At 53.0% G+C, this 24,457-nt stretch overlaps 1 protein-coding gene and 1 long non-coding RNA gene across 12 annotated transcripts in view; one reads left to right on the top strand and one right to left on the bottom strand.

Moving 5' to 3' along the window:
• The window catches only part of DNAAF8 (dynein axonemal assembly factor 8), a 150,203-nt gene extending 144,183 nt beyond the window's left edge, over positions 1 to 6,020 (top strand). For all 11 annotated transcript variants that reach the window (XM_039492529.1, XM_039492528.1, XM_039492531.1 and 8 more), the window contains 2 exons: positions 250 to 319; positions 5,814 to 6,020. In XM_039492529.1, coding sequence (XP_039348463.1) covers positions 250 to 319; positions 5,814 to 5,891 — 148 coding nt within the window. In that variant the 3' untranslated portion in view covers positions 5,892 to 6,020. The remainder of the gene's footprint in view (positions 1 to 249; positions 320 to 5,813) is intronic.
• Positions 1 to 6,741, bottom strand: part of LOC120373728 — a 28,888-nt gene extending 22,147 nt beyond the window's left edge. Inside the window, exon 1 of the long non-coding RNA XR_005585671.1 lies at positions 6,634 to 6,741. This is a non-coding gene — a long non-coding RNA (uncharacterized LOC120373728). The remainder of the gene's footprint in view (positions 1 to 6,633) is intronic.
• Between the last annotated feature and the right edge of the window lie 17,716 nt (positions 6,742 to 24,457).

The following is a 24,457-nucleotide window of genomic DNA, read 5'->3' as shown; positions in this document are numbered from 1 at the left end:
GACTCTGTTACATCACTGGTCATTACTGTTTGTCTGAGGGATTATATTTTAAGAGCCCCAATCCATTTATACAAAGCTTTGTAAAACCCTGGATTTATCCGTGTAAAAAAGTTCAGCAACAGATGCACATGGCCTGAGCTGCTGGCAAAGAACATACCCCTCCCCTCAGCGAAGTCATTTGCAGGCTCTGAGAGCTTAGACAGCAGAGTAACACTTGCTTCTCTCTTGCTATTTTTTCTCTCTCCCCAGTGGCCGCTGGCAGAAGCAGGCTGTGCTGGACTGCATGCAGCATCTTCTGTATCCCCAAACGGAGAAACAGGCAAGTGGAGGAGGCCCTGGTCCACATAAATAGCCATTTTTCTTTCCATTTTGTTCTGCTGGCTGTAGATTAAGTAGAGCTGGTCAGAAAACAGCTTTTATTTTTGGTGGAAAATTTGAACAAAAATTAAACTCTCTTGATGAGGGAAGGAGAGGTGCATCATGAGAGTCCCTGGCAGTGGTGCATCAAGGGAGATGTAGTCTGGCCAGAGATCTCAGCCCATGGAAGAGAATGGGAGCATAAGGCTCCCAAACTACAATTCCCATGAGGCACCGCACTGCCACTTGGAATAAAAATATTTTGTCCTTTTGGCAAAACAGCACATTTATGTACATAAATTGAATACTTTTCGTGAAAAGTTTCATTTGGTTGAAAGCCTAATTTTCCATCAAAAAATAGTTTTGATAGAAAATTGTCCACTCGGCATTAAAATTCTAAAAGCCCTCGCTCTGAAGTGAGCTCATTAACCCTTTAAATGATGGGCTGGTTGGCTGTTTTCTCAACAGCGCATTGCAAACAGGGAGAGATTGTGTCAAGCAGCTCTAAACTAGACAAGAGCTTTGGAGGCAGGGTGCTGGCTGAACAAGAAGGTTTAGGGGTATAAAGAGCTGGGATCTCATGAGAAATGGTAGCCAGCAAATCAGCCCATCTGGGAAAGCAAGGGAGAGTGTCAGATGTGTTGGCACATGGCATAGCTCTCATTGGAGCTGACAACAGAAGGCAGATTTTCCCCAAAATCAACATTCAGCCCCAGCATCCTAAGGGTTAAGCCTCAGAAGATACAGCTGGGATGGCACCCCTGGGTCTGTGTTCTTGCCAAGGCAGGCGCTCCCACAATCAGCGCTGTAAAGCTGTAGTGTCCAGCACCAGGTGTTCCGTGTTGCCCCAACAGGCAGTGCAGGTCCCTTGATGGTGCACTGAGAATGTGCTACAAAGCCTGGGAAGGTCTGCAAACCCCAGCTCTTTGGTAGCCCATCGTTAGAAGCCAGCTACGAGCGTTTGACACCATAATACCTGCTGCTGCCAATAGTGCTCGACTGTTGCCATGTTGCCAGGACAACAGTTCTGGGCGGCCCACTGGTTTTTGGGATGCCCTCTGATTTGCTTGGGAAACGACGTTGGTTGTCGCTGTCTGACATCAAATCTCTTCTGTCTTGTGCCAATAAATGGGCGCTCAGCCCATGATTAAGAGGCTTGGGATGCTTTCTGTGCTGGGACAAGTTCCATTGCTGTACATGTGCCCAACCCAGCCTCTCCACCATTCAGCATATTGGGCCCAATCTCATTTCCACTGAAGGCAAGGACAAAACTCCCATTGATTCCAGTGGGAGCAGGAGCAGGAATTTACCGATGAGGCCTTCAGCTTTGCCCTGAGAAGAGCAAATGCGGCATTTTGCAATCAATGCAGAAAACAGTGCCCCCTTCATGACAGATAGGGTTGCGCAGTGGGAAATACCGTCTCCCATGGTCAAGGGGTCTTTTACTCAGGTAGCTTTAGAAATGACCAAGCAGGCCCGCTGGAATTTACCGACAAGGCCTTCAGCTTTGCCCTGAGAAATGACCGAGCAAAACCCGAGGAGCAAACTCCTAGAAAAAAGTAGTGTAAACTGCCTCAAAGGATGTCCCTGGGAACCATATCTGACCCTCTGGTCCCTTGCTAATGAATTTACGAAGTGCCAACCAGGCCTCCCAGGCCAGAGCTAATGAGAAACAATATGATGTCAGGCAGAGGGCTAAATAAGAGGAGCTAAGATTTGCTGCAGATCACGTGAGCAGAGCTGCAGCCTTCAATAGTGGTGCTAAGCCATGCACAGTACTGAAAAGGGATTGCCTGTTTAGCTCATGTCTCATAGACTTAAAGGCCAGGAGGCAGGACTGGATTAACCTTTTGTGAGCCCAGTGTCAAACATATTTGTGGGCCCCCATGGAGGCAATGGAGCATGGTGCAGGGAAGTCAGTGCATAGAGCGAGGGGCCAGCCAGGGGCAATGGAGCGTGGCATGGCAGGGGCAGCCCCACTCTGCCCAGCCCAGTGCGAAGGCTCTATTTACATGCTGCCAGCACGCCCCTTCCCCTCGGGGGTGGGCCCATACCATGCAGCCCCCATGCCCAACACTCCATAGGCTCTGACAACCCACAGAGAACCCCCAGAAAAAAAAATAGTGTGTGCTGAGCACCCACAGTCAGCCCCACCAATCAGCTCCTCCCTCTCCCCCCAGCGCATCCTGCCTGCCGCTGATGAGCTGTTCAGCAGCGGGCAGGTGGCGCTAGTGGGGGAGGGAGAGGAGCAGGGGCAGGAAGAAGCGGAGCAAAGGTGTGGGGGGTGCTCAGGGGAAGGTTGGAATAGAGCAGGAAGAGGTGGCATTGGGCGGGGTGGGACCTTCGGGGAAAGGGTGGAGTGGGGGCAGGGCTTGGGGCAGAGCAGGGTCAAGCACCGCTGGGGAAATCAGAAAGTCAGCACCTCTGCAACACCCCCCTTCTATGGCCAGAGCCTCCCCCAGACCCACTATGCCCAGCGCACACACCCCAGTTCCCCTCCACAAATGCACGGCGCCCTGCACGACACCACCCCTGCCCAGCGCCCCCCTGCCCAGAGCCCCACCACAACTGCCCAGCACCCCACACAGAACCCCCACTCCCTAGTGCCCCAACACACACAGATCTTCCCCGCCCCCTCACAGCCCAGCACCGCCCCCCCAGACCTCCCAGAGACCCACTCCCCCACATCTTGCCTTCCGGCTGCACTCACCAGCCCTGCTGGGAGGTGACTGTGTCTGCCGGGCTGAGCTGGCAGCGCAGCCAGGGCTGGTCCTGGGGCAGGGAATCACTCCGGCCCCTCAGGAGTGGCACTGTCTGGGCTCCCTCGGGACCCACTTGCCTGGAAGGGCCTAGCCAAACCCCCCCCACTGCCCCCCCACAATTGGCCGAGATTGGCTAGGCATCTGCACCAGTCCCATGTGGCTCAGCTCCAGGGAGACAGGCAGGACCTCACAGGTGGTGGGAAGCAGAGACTGTCCGGAGCCGGAGGTGCACTGGGGTCCAGCCAGGGGGCAGAGAGGAGCAAGTGATGGGTGTGGGTGAGGGGGGGCAGCAGGCTGCCAGGGTTGCAGGGTGCAGTACAAGCGGAGCACGCCAGGCCCCTTCTGAGCATGGACCCTGGTCCCTGGCGCCACTGGCGCCATTGTAAACCCGGCACTGCCAGAAGGGACCATCATGATCATCCAGTCTGTCCTCTCACATATTGCAGGCCACAGAACCTTGCCCACTCACTCCTGTAATACGCCCATAACCTCTGGCTGAGTTACTGAAGTCCTCAAGACTTCAAGTTACAGAGAATCCACCATTTACTCTAGTTCAAACCAGCAAGTGGCCAATGTCCCACACTGCAGAGGAAGGCCAAAAAACCTCAGGGTCTCTGCCAGTCTGATCTGGTGATGTCCTTCCAACCCCCACCTAGGGTGATCAGTTAGACCCTGAGCATGCAGGCAAGAACCACCAGCCAGACACCTGGGAAAGAATTCTCTCTAGTGTCATGGATGGGCCTTCTGTGTAAGGCACTATGATTATGATTAATGGAGATATCCTAACTATGAATCATTAGGTTACCCTTTAAGATCATATACCAAGACCAGGCAGCTGTACTGCACTGCTCCAAAAAGAGAGTGGTGGCTGTGTTGTTTTATGAGACTCACTCAAATATGTGGGGAGAGCACACACAGCTTCCTGCTATTTCCCTATAGGATTCTGCTGCCTTTTCTGTTTAACAAAGCACATGGTTACGTGTGTGTATATATCACACTGAAATTGAATTGTCAGGCTGGGATGACCTAAACCTTGGTTATGCACTTCTGTGCACTCTGATTGATTTTGGCCATCTGATTTGCATAACCACGGACAGTTATTTCCTACTAGCTGTATGCCAGGTAAGAGCCCCATTGCCCCCTGATCTAGCCGCTGTTAGCCAGTCGGAGTGGGAAGCTTTGCTTGGGCACTGTACAGATGTCAGTAACTGTACAGTGAATGTGCAAACCTGCCTCCTCTGAGTGGCAGCTCTAATCCCCCAGCTCTGTCTGGCTCCCGACCCCCCTGGGAGTTTTCCTACTGCTAACCAGCAGCCAAGATGGCTGTCTAGCTTCTCCCTCCCTTCAGCTGCATCAGAAAAACTCTATAACAGACATGGAATAGAAGGGAAAAAATACTAGCAAGCAAAGAGACTGGGGTTGTGAGAGCAGTGAGGGAGGGGGAGGACTGTTTCCAAAGCACTCTGGGGAGATCCTCACACCCAGTCCAGCCTCTTTGTGCCAGATGAAAGGGTCAGACTGCTGTAAAGGGGCTCTAAAAACCCCATATCTTCCAGGAGAAGGATTCCCCTAGTGCAGGCCCTAGGGAAGAGAGCCACAGTGCTATCTTCCAAGGACCTCCTCACAATACCTGGCATATGGACATGTCAAGGGCAGGGTTGGGGGCATGTTGTGGGGAGCCTCAGCACGTAGCATTGCAGGGATGCTGGGCAGCGCTGTGGCCCATAGGGCAGCCCCAAGAGGCTGCCATAATGTAGACCGGGGTAGGCAACCTATGGCATGCGTGACAAAGGCAGCACGCAAGCTGATTTTCAGTGGCGCTCATACTGCCCAGGTCCTGGCTCTGCATTTTAATAGAATTTTAAATTAAGCTTCTTAAACATTTTAAAAACCTTATTTAATTTAGATACAACAATAGTTTAGTTCTATATTATAGACTTATAGAAAGAGACCTTCTAAAATGTTAAAATGTATTACTGGCACGAGAAACCTTAAATCAGAGTGAATAAATGAAGACTCGGCACAGCACTTCTGAAAGGTTGCAAACCCTTAATGTAGACAAACCCTGAGGTCTCTCTGTAACTCTGGGGGCTGTAGGGGAGCCCAGGATGGAGAAAGCACTAAGGTGTCTTGAAGCCAGTTTAGCTGCCCCCACCAGCCCCTGGGGCATAAGCTCTGTGACGCCCCTCTGAAAGGCACAGCTCAGAATGTGACCTTCTGACTCCTAGCTCTTCTTCAGGCCCCATCATGCCCTCACTGACTTGGATGGGAGTCCATGAGACAGGCGCTCCCTCTGTCACACTCCCCATACAGGTGACCTCACTGCATTGTTTGCCCCCAACTTGTCCCTCTCCATTTCTTTGGGAAGCATCAGGAACAAACCCACACGGCAGCCAGCCAGACCAGGAGAGCCAGGTTGGGGTAGGAAGGAAGGGGTGGGAGGAAGAGGAGCCTAGGGGATGTATTTAGATGATTTCCCATTCAGCACCTTGTACGTGTCATTTCTGTTTCTCTTTCATTGAAAACATGAGCCCTGAAAGTGTCCGTGTCATAATAATAACTGAAGGGTGTTTCCCTTTTGCTGGGCTAATCCGCACCTCTGCATCAGGATGGATTCAGCCTCAGATACACTTATTACCCAGTACACGGACAGTAAAAGCTGGCCTGCCCTCACCCCGCTTTCTTTTCTCCCAGGCTGAAGAGCTCCTCTGTTGCCTTTTTGACTCCTTAACATCCGACAGCTTCTACCGCATCGAAACCCAGGATTCCTAGCCAGGATTTTCTGTTCTCCTGACCAGCCCAAATGCAAATCCCATCACGGATATCAGCACAGGTGCACGCCCTCAGGACTCCACTGGTAGAACAGCCTTGTAACCATTTGTTATTAAAATGTCAAGCCCAGAGTGTGGTATTTGCATCACTAAGTTGAAGTAGGGGGTGATCAGAGAAATAATCAATCAACATTGGAGCCGTGGTTTTGAGGGGTATGATTTGAAAGGGGACTTGTCTGTGCAGCACAAAGACAATTACAGAGCATTCCTTCATCTGGAGAACACTTTGGAGGCAGAGCACATGCAAAGAGTAGAACTTTCTCTGTGCTTGTTATTCTGTCTATTCCCCAGGAGCCATTTGATTGGGTACGTGGGACCCATCTTATTCTCCCCAAAGAAAACTGGAAGAAGACTCTGTTTTTGCTAATCACCAGCTTGTCCCTTGTGGAAGGGCCTGCTGCTTTCCTGTCTGGGTCGAAGGTCAGCTGCAGGCCGGGGAGATGGGCTATGGCAAGAATAGGGAGGAATCAGCCTTATACTGCAGCAAAATTAATCATTTGAGGCCCTCTCATAATTACTCTGAATGTCTGAAGATTCCCATAGGGCCATTTTAGTCACTTGGGGTAAGGGTTACGATGCAGTCCTGCTCCCATTGAAGCAATGAGAATTAGACCAAGAGGAGTATGATCAATTGCTATCCTCAGCCGTCTTTAACCAAGACAAGTACTTCCAGCCCCACTCACCTGGGCTCTGTTTCCCTTCTCTCAGGAATGCCCTGCCATTGATTGTCCTCAATAACGTTCACCGATTGCAATGAGGATAAATCACAGTCTGTTTATTTGACACAGGAGTTAGAGAATGGAGAGAGAACCACAGTAAATAAAAGGGAAGCTGAATAAAACAAGAGCAGGCTGAGTGCTCTACAAAACCCCGCTAGCCAGGATAAAGCTATTGATTAAGCAGGATTAAAAGTCCTATAGCTTAATGTCTGCTTGCCTCTGTTCCAGCCCTCACACTAACATCTCTCTCTGTTCCAGTTCCCAATACACAGTCCCCTGCCATTCATTTTACTTTACCAATAGCCTGTGATCTAAAGCATGTTTCCTCTTCCTTCGCCATTTACTATCTTAGTTCTTTCAGTGAGTCCTTTGCATTATCACCTGCATCCTCTGCAAAGGCCCTCAGTCTCCTGGGGGCCAGCTGGCCAAGCCCAAGCCCAAGCCCCTCTTGGGAAGAATCTTGCCAGATGTTCCCTTCTCAGCCCAAGAGACCTCGTGTTCCTTTGTCAGCCTGAGATTTATACACATGCACACAAACACACCTGGTTAAATCTCCTGTTGCAGACACAGCAAGGACAATTCCGGTGTGCTAACTCACAGCATCATGGCACATAAAAGGAGGACAGTTATTTGCTGGGATTTAGTGCAAGTTTTATTTCTGAGGGCATGGTTTTACTGCACTCCCTGCAGCTATCTAGCAGAGACACCAGATTCTGGCTATATGTGGACAATTGGTCTGCAAGCAAAGCAAGGTACATAGGCCCTGCTCCTGCTCCCACTGAAGTCCATGGTAAAACTCCCATTGAATTCACTGGTGCATGATCTGGCTCATAGTGACTGGCAATGCCCTTTGATCATGCCTGTTGGCTTGCGCTGTTGATCTACTGGCAGGGGGTCCACCCTGAACAGAAGCATACAAAAATCCCAGGGTGTATTAATAACTTCATAGGCCCGTAAGCCAGAAATCCCTCTGTAGCAGGGTGCTGGTGCAAAGGCACCTAATTAGCCCCTGCTCAGCCAGCCTCAATCAGGGGAAATAGATTGGGGCTGGGGAGAAGTCTGGTGCCTGGCCTTTAGAATTGGCAGCACCTGCGGGCCTGAGGGTTCAAGGGCTATAAAGGCTGGCTGGCAGCCAGAAGACAGGGGAATGGCCAGGGGAAAGTCAGTCTCCAGGCTGAGGGCAGACTCTGTGTGGAAGAGGAGATTGTAAGGCCTGCAAGCTGTATATAGTATATCACTGGTGGTGGGAGAACTTGGTGTAAATAAAGCCACGGGTGCTGAAGAACTAGAGGCCTCTCTTGCATTTTATTGGGGCAGCCAGTGGGCCCCAGGAAGAGGGGCGGGCAGAGGACTTGTTACACCCTCCCATCCATATATTAATAAAAAGATGCATGGTGACAGAAACTTTCCAGCTTCAGCATTTGTCCTGATGCTGGTTCTGCAGTGGGATGCTCCCCAGAGCCATCCCCCAGAAGGTCCTCTGAGTGTGGACCCAGGGTGTCCTGTAGCTGCTCTGGTGGCATAGCCTCTTCAGTTACCAGCCTCAGCTCTAGGGGTCACTTCTTGCCCTTCATCTGGCAGCTGGCTCTCTCCTCCTGTGATGGGGGGTTATAAGGTCCCCATGCTTGCTCAGCAAAGGATCACACACCACAGGGGACTCAGTGTTTGGTGAAGTTCCCATTATCCAGTCAAATTCCTCACAAAAGAGGTGGGAAGATGGGAGTTCCCAGAGGGGCCATTAGCATCCTTGACTTTGCAGTAGTCTGTCTTCAGCTGCTTGATCCGCTCTCTGCATTGATCTGCTGTCCGGTCAATCCTCAACACTGCCAGCCATTCAGATATTATTCCATACACATGATCATTCCTTGTGCTCTTGCTGAAGTCAAATGTCTTGCTCACCCTTCCCCACAGATTAACCAGAATCCAGCTGTGTTCCTGTGGCCAGCTAGCAGTGTGCTTGATGCTTATGTACTTATGCATCTTACTGCTGGTCATAGCTAATACACATTAGCGTTGACTGTGTTTGCTATTCCAGTTGAGTACTCCATGTGGAAATGAAGAGTTAAATGCCGAGCAGCTGTTTTTGTATGAGGAGGATGCTTCCGGTTCCTGGGTACCGAGTGGCAAGTTTTGGAATTGAAGGGCTGGGAAGCCCAGCCCCAGGGGATTGTGGGATAGTGTCAGATTCTCCAGCCCTGAGACCCAGACTTGCGCTGAGTCCACACTACAAAGTGCTTGGGCTCTGACCCACCCACTAGCAGCATCAATGGGCCTGAGTCAAGAGAAGTTGGCCTGCATCAGACTAATTTCTATGTGAGTGGAATGGGGGCTTGGGCTTGAACCTGAGTTTGAGTCTGGGCTCAGTGTGCTGTGTAGACTATTCTAACAATCATGTGCAACGGCAGATTGTTCTGCCCTTAAGACCTTGTGCATCTTTGTTGGAAGATGTGTCCTTAGGTTCTCCTCTCCCTCCATACAATTGGCTTCAGTTAGCCAGTAGAATGTGGAATACATCTGGCTATTTATCTTTGCTTCTTTATTACCTCAAAGTATTTATCTAACGTCATAAAAATGACGCATAAATACCACGTAGCAGTCACAGGAAGCAAGCCGTCAGAGTGCCATATTCAGTCATGTTTCCATGAATTACGGGGGTAAATGCAATACCCACTCAGCAGCATTACCTCTGCCCAAAGTCACTGGCTAGATGCAGGAACCACTAGGAGAAATTCTCCAGCCCCTGTTTTGCAGGTCAGGTTAAAGTGACCATGATGGACTTCCCTGGCCTTGAAATCTATGACTGTTTAATAAGTGGCATGGCAGACTCTCTTCTACTTCTGCATGGCTAGAGGGTTGGCACCTACATCATGGAGCTTTGACAGTGGTACTGTATAAAAGGAAGAATGAGTGAATCCTAGTCTCCAGCTTTGGAGAATGGTGTGGGTCAGGGTGTATTATCTGCCCCCTGGCTGGCTCACTCGTCTAGTTCACAGATCAACACACACTGTTCATCTCGCTGTTTCTCCCAAAGTAGCCTGCTGGCATCTGAAATTAATGTATACTTTGCCCTCCTTCCGGTCCTCTCCTGAGGAACCAAGTGTCTACAGTAAGTATCTGAATAACTCATTGCACGTCGATAACAACTCTCTTCTGGGAATCTCACAGCAGTGCCCCCATAACCCTCTGAGAGGCGAGGTAGTCTTTTCATTACTTGGAGTGTTATTTGTTGTAGTGACCTGCAAAAGGCAAAACAACCAGGCTTGTGGCCTTCATTGGTTCTTTACTGTGTTTACAGAAAGGCTGACCAATTATTCTCTTGGTTTGTATTTTACATTAGAAATTCAGATCTTCCGTCCCCCGGACACTCTGGGTAACTAGGAAATGGGTAGGTTTGTGACATCATAAAACCAAGGAAATGAAAGCTGATTTGCTGAGAAGGTGAAGCAGTTTGTACTTTTCCGCTTAAAGCTCTTTGGGTCTTGTTCACTCCCACTGACCTCAAACCCTAGTGCTCTTTGTTAAGGATTCAACACAGTTTCGTCAACCTCCCAGACCCCATCTCTGAATCATCCAGGAAGTCTCCCAACAAAACCAAAGGGAAGATGCCTGGATATTCTTGATATTTCTAAGGAGAAACGCTGGCAAAATCCCCCTCTTTCTTACATATGTTTTAAACTTCAAACTCTCTCAAGCCTTCTTTATAAACCATAAAGAAACCAAAAAATGACACGGCCCCAATTTTCCCCCCTCTGCATGTCACCTTCAAGCACTGACCATAATTATTATTCTCATTTTCCAGCTAGGAAAACTGAGGCATGGAAAAGGGAAGTCACCCAGCAATTCAGTGTCAGAACTAGGACGAGACCCCCCATACCAGCTTTCCAGCCACTATTCTAACCACTAGACAAAGCTGCTGTCCTGAGCAGGATGGTATTTGGATTTTTATAATGATGTGGAATGGAGCTTAGAGGTAAGGTCCAAGAGGCCTGTAACAGAGCATGTATTGACTGGAGGGTACAGTATACTTGAGCTATATGCCATGAAAAGGAGGTAGAATCTGGACTGCCAGTTCCCTTGGAAAACCTTGTCTGTCCTGCAACTGATAAATAGGCTTCCTGTGCTACAGGCCCATCTCTGACATGCTCCTAAGCCACGTACAGCTTTGAAACAAATGACAATTAAGGGGATGGACCCAGGGCAGTAGGGGAATGTGATTGAAAAAAGGAGAGATCTGGGCTAAAAAGCAGCTCACAATAAAGCAAGGGCCTGAAGGGTCAGGTATGGGGGTGTTTGTGTGAGAGAAAAAGAGAGAGAAACACTCAACAATATCCCCCTCAGTACCAGGATCCCCCCAAGGGTAAGAGATGTGAAGCAGCCACCGGGCCGTCTGATGAGGCTGAGCCCTAATGATTGCAATATGGATTCGCCAGGGACAATGAGCACCGTTATGGAGGAAGCTGCTGGTGAAAATACATGAGGGAGCTATCTGGAAATTGAAGTCTTCCAACCAGTTAAGTAATTATTCCAAAGAGAGTGGCAAAGATCACTCCAGGAGGTCTGCATCTGGCCAGGGGGCCAGGGAGGCCTGCAGACAGCACCTAGGGAGAAAGGGAAGAGAACTCTCTGGGAATGTCTGCGATTTGACAGAGAACACTCAGGAACATCTGTGGAGAGACAGAGAACGTCCTGAAACAACTGAACCTGCACAGAACAAGGAAGGCTCTGGAAGGTCAGGACCTAGACAGGAGGTGGGGAATGCTCTAGAACATCTGTGCCTGGGTGGAGGGGCAGAGAACACTCTGGAACAGTTGGGCCTGGGTGGAGGGGCAGAGAACACTCTGGAATGTCTGTGCCTGGGTGGAGGGGCAGAGAACATGCCGGAATGTCTGTGCGTGAGTGGAAGGGCAGAGAACACTCTGGAATGTCTGGGCCTGGGTGGAGGGGCAGAGAACACTCTGGAACAGTTGGGCCTGGGTGGAGGGGCAGAGAACGCTCTGGAACGTCTGGGCCTGGGTGGAGGGGCAGAGAACACTCTGGAACGTCTGGGCCTGGGTGGAGGGGCAGAGAACATGCCGGAATGTCTGTGCCTGGGTGGAGGGGCAGAGAACACTCTGGAACAGTTGGGCCTGGGTGGAGGGGCAGAGAACATGCCGGAATGTCTGTGCGTGAGTGGAAGGGCAGAGAACACTCTGGAACGTCTGGGCCTGGGTGGAGGGGCAGAGAACATGCCGGAATGTCTGTGCCTGGTTGGAAGGAAACACTTGATGAATCACGTGCCATGGCAGCTCCTGTTTGTGTTTCCAGCTCTCCCACCCTCGCTGGACTATCTTTCCTGCTCTTGCTTTGCAGTGTGGCCCCCTCTCTCTGGACTGTCCAGCTTATCCCGCTGCAAGCTGCTGTGCAAGTTCCCTGCAGGGGCTGCCATTTAACTTGGTATTATAAAAAGAAACCAGAGGTGCGTCTCCTGCGACAGACTGAATCTTATGAATAAGACATAGCAGCTAAAGCAGCTGCTGCGGCAGGCAGACTCCTAGGCAGCCCTCCCACTGCAGAGCTCATCCCAAGTGGTCAGCACAGAGTCCCTCAGTGTCTCTCTGCCTGGCTACCAGTCGTATAATCCCCCAGCCCAAGCATTATTTAGAGATCCCACTAGGGATTCCCTCCAGAGCGCCGGCCCTGGGTCCCAGCCGGGGCCCATTGTGTTTGCATTGCCAGCCCATTGTTTTAATATTGCTGTTCACAGTGAGCATGCTTCATGGCTGCCTGCTGGCATGTCTGTGCTGCTCATGGGTCTCGCAGAGATTGGGGCCATGGTGGGAATGGGCATAGCAGATGCATGCCCCACACTGCAGGCCTCCCGCCTCCATGCTAAACAGTGGCAAAGAGAGCAAGAGCCAGGGGTTGGGTGGGGTGAGACTTTCCAGCCGACTTCAACTCCAATCACAGTGGGTGGGAAGGGGAGGGTAGGCACGGGGCAGACAGGGGCACAGCTCCACTGTGACAAATCAAAGGGGCTCTGGTCAGCTGTGTAAGGTGACGCAGCCTCATTTGGGCTCAGATCCTCAAAGGTATTTATGCCCCTAACTCCCATTGATTTCAGGTAGCCCAGTATTTCAATGGAAGTTAGAAGCCTAAATACCTTTCTGGGGCTGGGTCTTTGTGCCTCAGTTTCCTCTTTGCACAATAGTGATAACAGCACTTCCCTACCTCACTAAAGATTGTGAGGCACTCATATACTAGGGGAATGGGACCATATCCATATAAATATCTTAGATCAAAAAAGAATCCTGCTAATTAATTTCTAACTGCAGAGAAAAGTAGCACACCCTGCATGGAGCAGGGGAAGGAAGTCACCCTCTGATATTTACAAAATGCCAGGATTCCATAAATAACAACCCCCAGCCGTTTATCGCCTGCACAACGGACGTCCCGTTGGAAAGCCAGCAAAAAGGAACACCATTTTATTCTGTTCAGTTATAAAAGCCTACAAATACCTTCCCATTGCCCCTCTGTCATATCTCTGTTGTAACTGAGCTACAGTTTACACTGTCCTTTCCTCGCAAACTGCCATGAGGCAGTCAGGATTAGCTAGCCAGAGCCAAGGAGCCAATTAATGATTGTGAGAACTAGGGAGGAGGCAGATTTGATCAGGGATTGTCAGTTTTGCAGCTGGCTTCTACTTGCAAACAATTCATTTAGATTATGAAAGCAAGAAATTGAGCACAAAACCCCCCTAGATTGTTTGCTTCCTACAGAAAGAAAAGAAATGGAATTTAGATTAAAAATTATGCCGAATGATATTAAATTCTCATCCTCTTTTGCCTCCTCCCTTTCTAGGAAATACAGAATTTAGGATTATTTTACTCTTTGTATTTAGAGCCTGTTTCAATGGAAAGGAAGGGGTAAAAATACTTTGGTCTTTTGTGTTAACTCCTTAGGGCCCTGTTTATCGAACACGTAGCACATTGAACGCTGAGTGTGGTCTGGTCTGATCATCATCTATAAATTCCTTGGGGTAGGAAATATCTCCGGGTCTTGTACCACACCACTGATGCTTCATGTACGATAACTGACAGAAGGGGCTGCCCCGTGGGCCCATGCATGCAGGTCCTGGGTCCTTTAATTCAGACCAATCCTGTTCATTCAGTTTTTAGTGAAGCAATTGGTTAGGAAAGGTGGCAGACTGACAACTAATCCTCTCCCCAAATGCACAACAAGGCACCAGGCCTGACCAGTGCTCAGCTCACCTGCCAATTTTCCCAGCTGTGATGGTGGTGCCCTGTGGTGGTTCTGCCCTGCTCGGGCAGATGAATAAATCCAATTCAGCCCTGAGGCTGCTCTGAATTACTCCTTGGATCCAACAGCCCAAGGACCAGGGAGCTGCAAACGGGACTTCAGCCTCCTTTGTAGCCCTTCCTCCCTCCCTTGAGGTGGTGCTGGCTGCCAGAGTCTGGTCCTGAGGATCGGGTCCTGGGTCTTTAGCTCAAGATACGTAGAGTTATTTCTGGAGAAGCCAGGGATCGAGAGACATGGTGTAGAAGACAGGCAGGGCTAGGATGTCATTTCAAAGGTCATCGTTGTTTTAACCAGTTGGTCTTTCCCTGGCCCAAAGCTCCTAGGATCTCAGACTGCATTTGTCTTCCCCACCAGGGCTTGGTAACACATTCACCTTCCTGTTCACAAACTGGTATTGCTGCTGGATCTCCGGGGATAGTTGTATCCACTAAGGCAGTGGTCCCCAACCTTTTTGTGGCCAGTAGCACATTCATGTTTTCAGAAGAGTGTGGTGGGCACCAACAATTTTTCAAGGCTTATTTTGTATTTGTACATTAAATAATACAAAAAACATCATATTTAATATTACATAATATATGAATCCATAAGATAAAAAGGGTAATTTTACATGTAAAAGGTATTAATTAAATTATTCGGCAATTACCCTTTCACCTTACCATGTGAATTTGCTCTTTTTTATCTACCTGTAAGAAAATTAAGGCGTTTTTACAAAATAAATATCATAAGCAGTTTTCATCTTATTTATTTTAAAAAAGTAAAACATTGTTGAACTGCTGGTCCAAATATATTTATTATTCTTACTTTAACATAGAATGAAGCCTGCAGCCCCGGAGTTTTTCTGTCCCCGGCAGGCACGGGGCTGCGGTTTCTCTCCGGCTTAAGCCATGGCCCCGCTCCTGCCAGGGACTGAGAACACCAGTGCCTGCAGCCCCAGAGTTCTCTGTCCCTGGCAGACTCGGGGCCGTGGCTTCTCTCTGGCTTAAGCCACAGCCCCGTGCCTGCCAGGGACCGGCACCCGCAACCCCGGAGTTCTTTGTCCCCAGCAGGGGCAGAGCCGCGGCCCGGTGCCTGCAGGGTACAGAGAACACCGGTGCCTGCAGCCTGCAGCCCCAGCGAAGCCGGAGAGAAGCTGCAGCCCCATGCCTGCCAGGGACTGAGAACACCAGCGCCCGCAGCCTGCAGCCCTGGAGTTCTCTGTCCCCTGCAGGCACGGGGCCGCGGCTTCTCTCCCCTGCTGGGCACTAGGCGGGCACACATAAATGCCCTGGTGGGAGCCATGGCGCCCGCGGGCACCACGTTGGGGACCACTGTACTAAGGCATCTGGAGCATCAAGGTATTACATCGAAAGCATTACAAAGGCAAGATGTTATGAGGATTAATGAGGGAACTGGGGGAGGAGCTCCCGGTGGATGGTCCTTGGTTAGAGGCCAGGTGGGAATCTTTATGATATGCAATGCAATGATCCCCAGCCAAAGACAGTGTTACATCCGGTGGGTTGGTGAGACCCTGAGGAGGAGTGTTTGTAAAGGAGAATACCATCCTCTAGAGGAAAGGCCACTCTGGGTGTAATAAAGGAGCCCCCCCTTCCGCTCTGAGCTGGGCTGTTTAAACAGGCACAGGAAGCGGCGCAAGGAAGAGGGGAAATAGGAGCCACATAGGCTGCAGTGGGTAGCTTGGGCCTTGCTTTACTTCCTCCGGCTCCAGGAGAGCAGCCTGACCAGTCTCACACCCTTTGTTCTACAGACTTTAAATTAGGGAGCTCTGGGGTAAGGGCTTTATGAGCTGCTGTTACGGCTGCTTATTCTCAGAGACCTTCCTCCAGGGCCCATGCTAATTTTGTTAGTTTGTGCTTGGCTTCCCCTTGCCCAGATTCTTTAAAGTGAATTTATGGATGCCCCACTGAGGGAAATTAAGGTGGAGCCTACTTACAGTACCACACCTGGCCACAAGGGGGTACATGGGGATGGTACATGCCTTTTCCAGATGCATGCACGGGTTCACAGGTTCTCATGTGTGTGTTCCCTGGCCCCAGCTTCGTTGTGCCAGCTGGTGAATTCTGTGTTCCCACCACTGGGCGCTGTGGTACCGAAGGTCTCTCAGATGCAGCGCTGTGCAGAGGGAATGTCCGAAGCGATGCCAGGCCCAGGCTGGACAATCTGGGCAGAAGCTTTGTGCTGTGATGGCTGAGACTCAGTTAGGAGGCTGCTGAAGCCCAGTTTTGCTGAGTGCTGAACATGTGGCAGCTGCATTTCTGTCCCATTCATTCAGCTTCCTGCAGCTGCCTTTGCCCCTGGCTCTGAACAGCCTGTTCCCAGTGAGTGAGCAGCATGAACGCAGCCATGAGGGAAGGGACAGCCTGAGCTAGGCTCATGCAGTAGGAACAGGGGGCTTTCTAAACCAGGCTGGTCACTGCCTGGTGCTTCTGAGGCAGGTGGAAACTAAACTGGCCCATAGGGCCCGCGCGCCGCGCCTTCCCGTCGGTCCCGTCTGCCTGGCCGGGTCCGTCCCGCCCGCCTGCCTGCTGCATGCCCCTGCCCGGGGGCCTCGACCGGAGACGGCGCGAGCCTGCGCGCGCGAGCCTGCGGGAGCTCCGGAGCGCGGGAGAGCCCCGGGACGCGGCGGGAGTCATGCCCGCGCCTCTCCGCTCTCCGTTCCGTCTCCCCTGCGCCGTGCATGCAGCGAGCAGAGCCGAGCCAAATGCCGCCGCCGCCCCGAAACGCCCGCGCCTGCGCCTGCTTGGCGCCGCTCTAGAGCCGCCCCTGCATAGGGCAATACGGGTGAATGGGGGACCCTCCCTAGGTCCAGCATTGCCATTATTAGGGGCCCCGTTGTGCATGACACTGCACATACAGAGCGAGTGCTTACAATCTAACCACCCTGCAGACAGAAGCTTGGGTGGGAAGGAAGGAGGAGGAGGGCATCCCAGGCTAACTCTGTGGGTGGATTCTCCTTGCAGTTCCCTAGCTCCCCTGGCTGGGGGGAAGCTGCGTAGTGCCCTTCTCACTTGGGTCTGGGACATGAGAGTAACGCTGGCTGGGTCCCACTTCTTCTGCCCTCTGTGGTGCAGCTGCAGTGGCTTGTCTCTGCTCCTGCTGGCCATTAGCCAGCAGGTTTGGCCCTGAAGCACGAGGGTGGATTATTTTTGCCTGCAGCTTGCAAAGCTGCTAATAGTCTTGGTTGGGGCAGGAGGCGAGAGGAGGAGTCTGTGATCAGGGAGGTTATGTGGGGCTATGTCTGACGTAGACCAGCCCTGGATATTCGAGTCCTCATTCAGCCACTGGCAGGGCTGAGAAAGCAACACCCTCATGGGGCTGGCACCCTTGCAAAAAGGAGGTCATGTCTCTCAGGGCACTGCCAAGCGCATGCTAATGAGAGATGGACGGCCAGAGCCCATTGGCACCTGCAGAGGATCTGGCCTATTGATTATAGCAGAGCTGGCCAGCTGTAGGGGTGCCAACATTTGGCTTGCTCTGGGGCATCCCTGCAATACAACTGGGGGCATGGTGTGATGGGAGAATGAATGTTCTACCTCTGCTGAGAGAACCCGGCTATACCCTGCCCAGACAGGGGCCAGGGCAGCAGCAACCTCAAAATTAACCCTTGGTATGCTACAGTGGAAGCAAACACAACTCACTCGTGGGCAGGGGTGAAAGTAACTTAAAGGACTCACCGGTACATCAGAGTCTTGAGCAGGGGCCATGGTCTCAACTGGAAGAGGTGTGGCCTCAACCAGAAGAGACGGGGCCTTTAGAGCCCCAGACCCTTTAAATCACCGCCCGAGCCCCACTGCCGGAGCCCCTGGCATAGCAGCGGCAGCTGGGGGCTCTGGCGGTGATATAAAGGGCCCCTTAAATCACTGCCTGAGCGGCCTCCGCCACCCAGAGGCACTGGCAGCGGGGCTCTGGTGGCAATTTAAAGGGCCCGGGGCTCCGGCCTTTAAATCGCCAGCCTGGGGAAGCCAATCCGGTCCGGCATGGCATACCAGCTCTTGCCGGTACACCGTATTGGACCGTACTGGCTTACTTTCACCTCTGCTCTTGGGCTGTATTGCTCAGCCTAAAGGTTGTTGCTGCTCTTGGAAGTTGGGTGTCTGGGAATCAGGATTCCTTGGTTCTACTCCCAGCTCTGCCACTGACTCACTGTGATCCCTGGAGCAAGTGATGGCCCCTCTCTGTGCCTCAGTTTCCTTTGGAAAATGGAGCTCATAACACAGATCTCTGTCACAGGGGGTTGAGAGGCTAATCAGTACTCAGCAGTCCTTAGCTGAAAGGAGCTAGGAAACTGCAAAGGGAGATTATGAGCATCTGTGAGCATTGATCAAACAGGGCTGTGATGACTCAGAGGTGGGTAATTATACTTGTTCAGGTCAGAAGTAACAGCGCTATGTGTTGGAAGCTCTTTGAAGGACTGTAACTAGGTCAGACAGGAGCCTGTTGCTAGCAGCGTCTCAAGCTGGCTCACGGTAACTCTGGCACAGCCAGAGAACTGGTGGTAACATGTAGAAATTGATGGAGACAAGGCTCCTGTGACGAGCGTGCCCGTCGGGAAGTACGGAGCCTTCTTGCTGGGCCATGGCATGGTAAGGCCTTTTCTGGGACTGACCCTGTTAAATGAAGTGTACGTCACGCTGGGTGAAACTGGGCCAGGAGAGGGTCCTTGCCATGTTAGCTTTTCACTGTGGATGGGCAAAACTCATGGGCTTTAAATATATGCAAGTCTTTCCAAATGATGGGCCAGATCCTCAGCTAGTATGAATTGGCAGGGAGGAAGTGTGGCCTAGTGGACAGAGAACTGGAGTGGGATTTGGGAGTTCTGGGTCCTGTTCCTGGCTCACCCACTGGCCTACTGCATGACCCTGGGCAAGTTGCATCGTTGCTGTGCATCTATGCCTGAGTTTCCTCATCTGTAAATTGGGGGTAACAATCCTGACTTCCTTTGTAATGTGCTTGGAGATCTATGGATGAAAAGCATTATTATTACACCAGCCCAATCTGGCCTGCTGACTCAAGTGAGGTGATGCTGATACAAACCAGCTGGGGAGCTGACTGCATTTGGGCTTCTCAGAAACATTTGACTTGCTTTTTCATAGATTCCAAGGGAGGAAGGGACCATTGTGATCATATAGTCTGATCTCCTGTGTAATACAGGCCAGAGAACTGCCCCCAAATCATTCCTAGAGCACCCACTGGCACCAGAAGAAGTCGGTGCCTATGCATGTGTGCCCCTTCCACCCACGCTCACACTCATGGTGTCCTGCTGAATTCCCAGTCAGGCAAAATGACTCTCCAGGTACCTACGTTGCACCCAGATGTCCCAGAGGCAGCAGCATAGCAAGTCAGGAATAGTTTCCATCTCCTCTTCCATTCCTCTGGCCAGGTTCCAGATCCATCCATGAGCCCTCCAGGCTGAGCTCCTCCTAAGCTCTTCAGCTCTCCGCTTTCTGGGGGCTGCTCGGCATTGTTGTCTAATACTCAGAAATAACAACGGGAGTAGTTCATTGGGGCTGGAGTGCATCTATCAAAGTAACTGTGAGCTGCTTGGGAAAACCCTTTGGTTTTGCTCTGATGAGGAGTGAGCAGGGGCCGCTGCAGGGGTACCTCATTCCCCAGATGATACCGGCTGCTGCATGAGGGAACCTTGGGGCTGGCATTGCTATAAACACTAAGCACGTCCCTCTCTCTCTTACAAGGTTCCTTCCTCCACCTCACATGCCCCAGGGATGCTCCTCAGCCAGGGAGGGGCAGGCCCCTTCACAACTCCTAGACCAGCCCACCAGAGCATGTGTCTTGCTCCTATTTCCCAGAGCTGAAAACTCTGCCTCTGTGACCAGATCAGAGAGCCCGAGCCCAACTTCTGCCTTGAGTCCCTGTACGCAGAACCAGAAGCTCAGAGTCCAGGAACACTGTGGCTGCTGGCTGTGGTGGAGACAGGCAGGAAGGCCGGGGACTGGAGGGGTGGGATTGAAGTTGCTCCATCTTCATGGACATGTTCCACATGGGGATGCCCAGCACCGAGAACCACAGCTGGGTTTGCTAACAGCCTACCCCTCCCCCATCACTTAGCTGGGAAACCAGTCCACCCCCCATTAGCACAGAATACAGAGCTAGCTGTTTGGAGACGGGATGGCTCCGGGGCTCAGTGGGGAGCCAGGGAGCCTTTCGTGTCCAGGCCAGCAGTGCTAAGCCAGCCTAGCTGTACGTGTGAAGTCAGTTTGGCTTCAGGGCAGGTGCCCACACCACAGGAACCACCCCCATGACTGGCACTTTCTATGTGGAGGCTGCAAAGGTCTGACTGGGCAGGGAACCTGAACTAGCTTGGGGCCCTCCAGCCCTGGGCTGTGATCAGGGAGTTGCCCCGTTGCATGGATCCCGCGGCGCTTCCAGCCTCTGCTGCTGACAACGTGGCAGTAAAGAAAAACTGACTGAAGCTGTTGACCTAGAATAGCCACCGGCCCAATCTGCCCTGTGTTCCAGACGCTGCTGCGTAGCAATAGTGACGACTAATCACCTCCCACTCGGCGCTGCCAGGAGCAAGCGAGAGCCGGCGCTGCAGGGAGCACTCGGTGGCAGAGAGGTGTAATGGCTGCCAGGGGAGCACTAAGAGCCCCACGTGTTGCATGCCGTCGCTCGCTCTGTCCTGCACAGCAGCCAGCTGGTCCCCTGCACCGTGGCTGCTGCTCACTGGAGGGACCTCTCAGGCAGCCGGGCTCTGGTGCCGGGGGCGGGGAGGGGGGCAGCCCAGCGTTCCGCAGGAGGTCAGACTAGATGATCCCGTCTGGTCTATGAATCTATTCACATGTGAGTGGCCTGTGAGGGGCTGGGCCAATCTTCTGAGCCTGGACCACACCAGGGAGTCTGCTGCTTCGGAGGTGAGGACGCCCTGTGTGACCGGAGCTGGGGCGTCTGTGTCCGGTTCCTGCTGGACAAGAGGCATGGAGGAGCATCCTTGTCAGCATCCTTCTCATCGGAGAGCCTAGTCCCAAACAGAGCCTAGAGCCAGAGCTCTCCCACTAGTCTAGCCTCTGGGGTGTGGGGATGAAGCCTGCATGCCTGGTGCCCATGCTATGCCTCCTCTGGGCATGGCCAGCGGAGTCCAGAGCTGTCAGGCTGGCACTTCTGCCAGCATGGCACCCATGAGTAATAGAAACCAAGAATGGAGGCAGAGGGGAGGGGAGCAGCCAGCCCCAGTTTACGCTCTGGGAGCTTTGCCCCCATCCCAGTAGCTGAGAAGGAAAAGTTACCACAGGTTAATTTGGTACATTCCCAAAACGTGAAGCAGCAGCTGTTTCCACCACTAACAGAATTATCTCCCATTCTGTAAAGGGCAAATCCAGCTAATGGGCTGGGTAACCTCATTGTATCAGGCATGCAGCAGCTGTTTGATCTGGGGGTGCAGCTGCTTTGTGCAATGGCCAGTATTTCATACACTGAAATGGAACAGATTCCGGCTTGGAGCGGGTCCTGTTCTCCACTGGGCACCTGTTCCAGCTCGTACATTCCTGCATTGGCTGAAGCTCCGTCTGCGCCCTTCGGTCTGAGGTCTGCTTCTCTACTCTGCTGGGAGTGCCATAGGCAGAAAAGCAGCCCCTGAATCCAGGTGCCAGGGGAGCCAATCCCAGCCAGGCCCCAACTACTAGAGACCATTACAAACCCTTGTGAATTGCAATGCTCTGACAGAGGAATGAAACACGGCTACAAGTAAGAGGGGAAGCTGTCCTGTACAGCCCTGTCGACCGCCCCGCCAGTACCCCTCCTGGCCCTGACCCACGTGTCCCCACCGACCCTCAGCCCTGACCCAGGCACCCTCACTGACCACTCCCCCAAACCCTGACCCTCATGGCTCCACTGACACCACTTAACTCTGACCCACTCAAGCCCTTCCTAGTCTATTCCTGCCCATGCCCCTCAGTCCTGATTCACCCCCCACCCTCAGTTATTTTGGCGCTGCCACTCCGGCTTTTCCGATGGCCTCTGGGGTTGCCAGCTCTGAATCCTGGTCCTGGCCGAGCAGCTCCCTCCAGGCTGGCACCCCCGGCCAAGCGCCCCCAGCCCAGTCCCGGCCCCAGCCGAGTGCCCCCGGCTCCGGCCCCGCAGCTCCCTCTGGCCCGGCTCCTGGTCCCGGCCGAGCGCCCCCAGCTCCAGCCCCACGGCTCTGGCCTGGCCTAGGCCCCGCAGCGCTGGTGCTGGTGCCAGGCCCGGCCCCGCGGCTCTGGCCCAGCCCGGCTCGGGCGCCGTGGCGCTGGTGCCGGTTCCGGTCCCGGCCAAGCGGCTCCAGCCTGGCCCCAGTCCCAGCCGAGTGGCTTTGGCCCGGACCTGGACCCGGTCCCAGCAGAGCGCCCCCGGCCTGGACCCGGACCCGGTCCTGGCCGAGCGCCCCCGGCCCGGCCCCAGACCCGGCCCCGGTCCAGCCGAGCGCCCCCAGACCCGGCCCCGGTCCCGGCCAAGAGCCCCCGGCCCGGTCCCAGACCCGGACCTGGCCGAGCAGCTCCAGGAAGCGTGATAAGGGGGCAGGGAGCAGGGAGGGGGTGTTGGAAGAGGGCAGGGGAGTTTGGGGGGTTGTGAGGGGGTGGATAGGGGTGGGGCGGTCAGAGGTCAGGAAACGGGGAATTGAATGGGGGCAGGGTCCCGGGGGGGCAGTCAGGAAGGAGCAGGGGTTGGATGGGGTGGGGAGGGGCAGTCAGAGGCAGGGGTTCCAGGGCCAGTCAGGGGACAGGGCCCAGCTAACCTTCTGCATGGGCACCCGCCTCCAGCAAGGCAGCTGAAGAGAGCCGTCATGGGAGGCTGTCACCTGCCCAGGCCAGCCACAAAGCAACATCTGTCTCTGCACAAACGGAGCCTCTTATCACTCTGCGAGGGCAAATGCTGCCCCATGATCCCTTCCTCTGTAATGTTTGGGCTGTGCTGGGAGAGCCAGAGAAGAGTGAGCCCCCCAGCAGTGATTTACTGCCACTGTCAGCCTGCCGCTAATTGTCATAGTGATGAAAAGCTGCTGGTCCTGGCCTAGTGATGGATGGAGATGATTGAAAGTGTCGCAGCCGCGAAGCAGAGCCACTAAGCTTGATGAGGTAAGACGGTTCTGCCCCATTGACTTCTGGGAGCCAGCCAAATCCATCCATCCCCCTTCCCTGCTCGGGAATGATGGAGAGAATCAATCTTTGCCATTCCCCCCACTAGCCCCCACTCCCAGTGCTGTTACACGCTTCCTTCTCCTGGGAGAGGGGTTGACTCGCCCGCTGATGAGATCGCAGCTGATCTGTTGCAGGAAGGAATGGGTCACCTCGGCATCTGTCCTTGTCATGCCAGCCGGGCCACAGACGGCGAGACAGCAGCATTCCCTGCAGTGCATCGAGTGGAGCCGCAAGCCAAAGGGCTGGGACTGTGCTGAGCTATAGAGAAACCATCCATTGTTAACATGTCTCTGAGAACACCTGAAAAAAAGAGAGTTTAACTCCCATCAAACCGGCCCCATTGTATAATTAAAATGGGGATGCAGAAAACAATTTGACCGTGACTCCCCCTCATAAAATGCAGCTCCTGCACCAATAGAAACCCAGTGAACATAGTGTGTGTGTCCTTCATATAGAAACACACACACAAAACTACATTAAAAGAAAAGATTATTACAATTGCAAAGTCAAGCACGCCAAAGTTAGGAAATGCCCGAGTTAAGGTTGCCTGTGCTACCTTAATACAGCCCCCGTGGGCGCACGAAGCACAGGACAGTCTTTAACTGCATGATTACCGACAGTTTCTTCCGCCCCTGCCCCTCACACAACATTTGCTGGGGGGTTTCTGGTGCTTGCAATGGATTTGATGGGATAACTGTCAGTCCTGTTAGAGCGGGAGGCTGGGAGCCAGGACTCCTGGGTTCTAGTCCCAGCTCTGGCGCTGTCTTTGGCAACCTATCACAACTCCTTGGTACCTTGGTGTGCAGAGCTGTAAAATGGGGTAATGATACTTCCCTGCCTCATGGGGCAGTGCCAGGTGGCCAGTGCCTGCTCTTACAAGGCCTGGAGAGCTGCAGATGAAGCACAAAGGAGGGCTGGAATGAGCCTCTTCCCCATGCATTATTCTGGGCAATACACTAGATTCCGCTCATTAGCAGCCCCTCAGTTGCCAGCAAAATTTGCCATTGACTGGCAGTTGCCAGTGAGCAGAAGGCAGGTTTGTGGGGCAGGGCTGCCTCAGGGAGAGGGAACTCTGGGACATGCCTCCCCCTGGCTGCAGCCCTGCAAAGCTGGCTATGGGCAGGGAAGCAGTGCAGCCCAGATGCCCAGGGGAGAGGAGGTTCTGGGCAGAGGAGTGGGGAGCTGTGGAGCTGCACAGCCCCGCTCCTGGTGGGCAGAGGTACCATGCAGCTCCATGGGCCCCCAGCACCCCCTGTCAAAAGCCCTGGCACCTGGGCTGCAGCCTCTCCCCACTGCTGCCCTGCCCTGCCCAGCTCCTGTGCAGTCCCTGGGTGCAGGCAGATTTGCAGGGCTACAACTAGAGA

Source organism: Mauremys reevesii, linkage group 10, assembly GCF_016161935.1.
Source record: "Mauremys reevesii isolate NIE-2019 linkage group 10, ASM1616193v1, whole genome shotgun sequence".
Taxonomy (NCBI): domain Eukaryota; kingdom Metazoa; phylum Chordata; order Testudines; family Geoemydidae; genus Mauremys; species Mauremys reevesii.
The sequence above is the reverse complement of the archived record's forward strand: the minus strand, read 5'-3'. Positions and strand labels throughout refer to the sequence as shown.